This window comes from Cicer arietinum, chromosome 3, assembly GCF_000331145.2.
Source record: "Cicer arietinum cultivar CDC Frontier isolate Library 1 chromosome 3, Cicar.CDCFrontier_v2.0, whole genome shotgun sequence".
NCBI classification, from domain to species: Eukaryota; Viridiplantae; Streptophyta; class Magnoliopsida; order Fabales; family Fabaceae; genus Cicer; species Cicer arietinum.
Window position 1 is genome coordinate 72001665 of NC_021162.2, and position 6373 is coordinate 72008037.

Below are 6373 nucleotides of genomic sequence, written 5' to 3' on the forward strand. Positions count from 1 at the left end.
TTTAAAAGTTTCGAAGTTTATCTTACTTTTAGATTTGGAAAGTTTCAAAGGTTCGAATGTTTGCAAATATGATTCTGACAATTCAAACTTTCGAATAAAATAGATAAAAAAAAAGAGAATCTTTTTGGGAGGTTTTTACTATTAATATTATGGACAATTTGGAATTTTCTTTGATGATTGAGAGGTGGGAGGTACAAGTGGAGGGTGCACGGTACAAAACCCTAATTTAATGTATACCGATATTTGAGCACTGCCACGTAGCCTTTCATTTTTGTTGTTGCAAACCTATAGGCTCACCCCTTGTTTACTCCTTCATGTAGATAAAATTCAGAAATCGTACAAACAAATATCATACGTGCTATTATTTAAGATTTGAGTCAAACACTATTATCTTATTTTTTTATGTATATTTATTGTTTGAGGGAGTATGATTTTAATTTAAGAAAATATCATATTATCTCATATATATATATATATATATATATATATATATGGTGGCAGATTTTCTCGTGGAATAGGAAAGTTTTAAGTCCCCAATTTTTAATATATCTTTTTGTGTGAATTTTATGTGTAAGTGAAAAGAAAATCTACATACTTTAAAAAAAATAATTAAATTTATTTATTTTTCTAAAGCAGTGAAAAAAAGTCATTGTAATCTTATAGTCTTACATGAAAATTTTAAAATATGTTATTGAAAAATAAAATACACATTAATTAAAAAGTATTATATAAATTTTAATATTAAATATATAGTTAAATTATACTTATATTTAAAACTACGAAATATAATTTTTATTGTTGTTTATATTTGAAGTTGAAGCAAATATATAATACTATATATGTGAATAATTTATACATTATTGCGTTAATTAAATAATATTTTAAAATAGAATTATTGTATCTTAAAAATGATATTTTTGTGATTTTTTTATATTTTTTTATCTCAAACTTATTTAAATAACTTTGATCCTTATTTTTCTACCTAGTTGGCCTGAAACCACTATTCAAACCTGATCAAAATCAAAAAATTTAAACTACATTTCTTTTTCTTAAAAACAACTATATTAGTTGCTAAAACCAATTTCAATTTTTTCACATTTTATATATTATATATATATATATATATATTATTTTAACTATCACATAATAATTATTGAAATTTGCAATTGAAATATTAACGGTTGCAGATATTTTTGATATAAAAATACACTCATGGCTTTTGTATATTACAAAACTTGTCGCTCTAATATAGTGTATAAAAAATATTATCACCAGCAAAATAAAATCACACTGTACACAACAAACAAAAAGTTCCGAACAGTAACGGAGCAACTTCCGCGCCACATCACGCTTAGAACGTCTCTTCTCTCCACACGCTTGGGTCCCACGCGAATGCTCGCGAGTCGAGTGATGTTTATCTAAGGGCCCCACCTCACAGTAGCCGTCGCGGAACGGTTACCAACCACGAATACTATCGCGACACGTGGATTTCCGATTCATCTACACCCCACGACTCAGAACGCCTCCCAGACGTGAACCGCATCATCCCACCCAAACCGGCCGGTTCACTCTCTGAAACGCTATTTCTCGATACCGATTCCACAAACGACACGTCGTTCACACTCCCCGTGCTGTTCCGCGCTTTCGAATTACTCACGCTGTTCGTGTTCGTCACAGATGAATCGAACGCCGGATAATCGGTTCTATGATCCGGTTTATTTCTTCGACCGGAGCGGAAAATAGCACGAAAACTTTCAAAGAAACTGTGTTTTTTCCCTGTTCTCACTGGTTTTTCTTTGACGGTGACGGTTTCATTTTCAGCGGAGCTCAACTTCCGATTTCGATCGCGTTTGGATCTGACTCTCCCGATGCAAGACACCTTCGGTGACGACGGTTCAACGGATGATTTTCCGACGGAGGCGGTCCGCTTAGGGAACAACCTAATGTTGCTAGGCTTGTGGTTGCGAAGATTCTTAGCGTCGACGAATGAAGGTTTCTGAGGTTTAGGCAAGCCAATCATTGATGTCTTAGATTTGAGATTCGAAGAGAAACGCTGAGAATTCGAATAGGAGTTGAAATTAGGGTTTAAGTTTGTTGAATTGGAGTTTCCTTTGGTGGATTCTTTCCGCTCGTAAACGGCGTTGCGATTGAACCACTCGGTTTCTTCATCTCTGGAGAGCCAAAATGACTCCGGCGGAGAATCGGGATGACGCTCTGGCGGATCCGTTTTGTGATCGTCGGCAAGTGTCTCGCAGGCGATTTTCCGGTCACTAGAACCGCCGGCACAGGCTGAAACCAGTGTTTCCAAATTCCCTTGTAGCATATCCTAATTGATCAACAAGCTAATAGAGGAAACAAAAAACAAAACGTGGAAAATTTTATCAAAGTTTAGAGAGATAAACAGAAAGATAGAATCGAGTTTTGCATGCTGTGAAGTGTGAAGAAGAGAAAGAGAATATATAATTCGGAGGGAGAGGTTTCAACTTGCTTGTTCATTGAGTCATGCTCTGTAGATGCTTTTGTTTCGTTTTGAATTTTTTGCGAATGCCAACTATTCATGTTCAATGATCATTAATTATTTTTTTAATATATATATATCTTCTTGTCTTATGTGTATGGATGCATATATGTGAATTCCATTTTTTTTAAATGGACAGAAAATAAGGAAGAAAAGCATCTTTTATTTTCTAGTCAAAGGTATGTGAAAGCAACTACTATGTAACATTGTGACTTAAAACTGTGCATGGTACATGGTTTTGGTCACAAGATCTGAGCACATTTACAAAAATAAAATGATAAAAAAATTAAATAATATGTATTTTTATATATATGTTCAAATTTTTTATTTCAAATATTGCAATCATACAAGTATTGTTTTAAAACTATATATACTACACTTGAATGAAAATGCACGTTACTATTCTTAATTTGCACTTTTTACTACAGTATGCCTTTGAGTGTAGTTTTTTTTTTGTGATTCTTAGAGTGTAGTTTATAACAAAATGAAACTTATTTGTCATTCAAGATTTTATTATTTGAATCCATAGTGCATGGTAGTGGTACCACGAGGTAATAGCATTTGCACATGAAAATGTACACATTTGAAAGAGCATGCATGTTACACAGGTTTTATTTAATTCTAACACCAATCATTCCCGTTAGATTATTTATTAAGCAGTACTATAGAACTTTTTTTTTTTTTTTTTTTTTTTTTTTTTTTTTTTTTTTTTTTTTTTTTTTTATATATATAAAAAAAATAGAGTCAAAAAATGGTACCGTAATTCATGGTAAAAAAACTTTGTTTTCAATAGCATAAAATCATGTAAATTAAATGCGTTAAATATCATTTTTGTTTAACTTTTTAAGTTCAACATAAAGAAATTTAAATAACATTTTTTTAATCGCTAAATAAAATTGTTAAAATTATATTATACAATAGTTTTAAAATGAATAATAATAAAAAATTTAAATATTATTTTAGTTTTTAAAAATAAGAATAATTTTGATTTAAATACTTGTAAAATTATTTTTTTATTTATACATCTACAATTTCAACAAAATCAACTCAAACCCAAAAATTTATCCTCACAACACAAGCACACAATAAGATTTTGTTTCGTTTGGTAAGCATATAAATCAAAATACGGTTTCTAGAAAACAATTAACCCCCATAGAACATATCTTCAAAAGCACATATAACAGTTTATTTAATCATTTACTTAAAAAAAATTAACTCAAAGTCCGAAAATTTATCTCCACAACACAAGCACACAATAAGATTTTGTTTTCGTTGGTAAACATATAAAGCATATCTTCAAAAGCATACGATAACATTTTGTGTGCTTTTGAAGATATAGAACAATCAACCTCCATTACTATATATATATAACAATTTATTTAATCATTTACTTAAAAAATAAATTCAAAACCCAAAAATTTATCCCCACAACACAAGCACACAATAAGATTTTGCTTTTGTTGGTAAGCATATAAAACAAAATACGGTTTCTAAAAAACAATCGACCCCCATTATATAATATATCTTCAAAAGCACACAATAACATTTTGTTAGCTTTTGAAGATATAGAACAATCGACCCCATTACTCTCTATATATATATATATATATATATATATATATAACATTTTATTTAATCATTTACTTAAAAAAATCAACTCAAAACCAAAACCAAAAATTTATCCTTACAACACAAGCACACAATAAGATTTTGTTTCCGTTGGTAAGCATATAAAACAAAATACGGTTTCTAAAAGACAATCAACCCCCATTGTAGAACTAGAACGTATCTTCAAAAGAATATCATGTTCAATTCTCATCAGAACACTTCACCCCCAAAAATACCTAATCTTTTTCCATTGTCATGTTCTCACAAATCAAAACTCTTCATTACCATTTTCAGATTCTAAATCAGAATCAAACTCTTTCATCGTCTCCTACCTCGTCAACACAATCAGTTTCTCTCAAGAAACAACTCTCAAAACTTCAAAACGACTTTATTTTATTTTATCCTTTAATTCACAGTATTGGGTTTCAGATATGCGATACATGTGTTTGTGTGCATTCGATTTTTGAAGTTTTGATGGGTTTGTTCCAGACATGTTTCGATTGGTCTTTGAATATGAAATGGGCGTCTCTTGCATTTGAGATCTTACTCACTGGGCATTTTCTTCCATTCCATTTCTTCAACCTTCCTCATTTTGTTCCACTCCTCTTTCCTTCTTCCTTGTGCGCCATTTTTTTCTTTTTCTTTTATGAGTTAGAAATGTTTGAGAATATGATAATTTTCTATTAATTTAATTTCGAAAAATCAGCAACTCAAATAAAGTAAATAATATTAATTATTAATTATTAAATGAATGGTTCCTATTTTGTGATTATATGTGGTTATTGAATCATGAATCCTTCAACTAAGCCATGAATTTCTGATTTTAGGACTAAATTATTTTAGTTAACTGGTTAAGTGAATTGTTATTTTGTTCTAAATAATAAAAAATGCACTGTCACCAGAGTACAAATTTGACTATGTCATCATTCTATAACTAAATAATCATAATAAGGGCATTTTTAAAATTTTGTTGAAACTGCAATAGTATAATTTAAAGATATAATTTTTTATACATTAAAATGATTCATATTTATTGAAACTAAGATTATATTTAAATTATATAATAAATAATCAAAATTTATTCAACAAAGGGCACCAGTCACGTACATCTCTCTATATTAGCACTTAGCTTCAGTCAAAAAAAAAAGAAAGAAACTTCTATTTCAATCAAATTTTTGATTTGGATCATTTTTTGGGTCAACTGTTCTTTGGCATCGAAAGAGTAATTTGGTAAAATGATGGGCTAGCTGCTCAACAAGATAGTAGCCCACAATGGCAATTGGGCTTCCAAACAATATATCGTTCAACTTTTCTCACCCCAAATGTATTTTCAGTTGCTCAACAGCCCTCCTCAAAATTCGGATTTTCTTTTCCAGTGAAATATGTTATGAAAAAGTGTTTTTAGTAGTGTATTTTACTTTTTGAAAGCAAAAATAGAGGGTGGGATAAATAATCAAAAAGTATTTTAGAAATATACTTCTTTTAAAAAATTATTTTGTTATAATGGGTAGATGTATTTTTGAATAAAATCATAAAAATCTCCCGTCTAAATATCTATAGAATCTTAATGCAAATTTTTAGAGATTTGAAGTGGGGAAAATTAGAGTCACAACAAACAAACTGTAAGATATGATATAAATCATGTATTTTGTTATATAAAATTAGAGGTGGCAAAATGAATGGATTAGGTGGATAAGAATTTAGATTGTAATGGATCAATTAAATTAATTCATTTATCCATTTACGATCCACTAAAAAAAAAAAATTTAAAATTCAATCAAGTACATCCATTAAAAATAAAATCATCCAATTCGTTCATTATCAAATTTTAATGGATAAATAGTTCATTAAACATGTCGTATCACTTATACATTAAAAATCACTTTCTACTTTCGTGAATCTTAAGAATCATATAACGAATGTTATTTTTTTAGCGAATATTCTCTCATTTTCTCTTTCTATTACCCTCCCAATTACTATAATTTTAAATAATTTTGAGGAGTATAAAAGTATTTAGATCCATCAAATAACGCAATATTACATTTTATATTCTAAGAACTTTAATAAATAGAAAGAAAAAAAAAAAAGAATTTTAACTCCATTTGCTTGAGTGAGGGGTACAAGTTTTTACTTGTTAATTTATCCACATAATTTAATAAAATGGTATATTATGGTGTGTGAATCACCCACGGTAGAGACAGTAACGCACCATTTGAAATTTAACACGTCACGCGAATGGTGTTGCTC

General features: G+C 29.4%; 1 protein-coding gene across 1 annotated transcript; it reads right to left on the minus strand.

Moving 5' to 3' along the window:
* Nucleotides 1-1166: 1166 nt before the first annotated feature.
* On the minus strand, nt 1167-2568 carry LOC101512495 (uncharacterized). Its single transcript, XM_004494133.4, has one exon. It carries the CDS (start codon nt 2321-2323, stop codon nt 1472-1474), a length of 852 nt encoding a protein of 283 aa, XP_004494190.1. The 5' UTR covers nt 2324-2568; the 3' UTR covers nt 1167-1471.
* Nucleotides 2569-6373: the final 3805 nt, after the last annotated feature.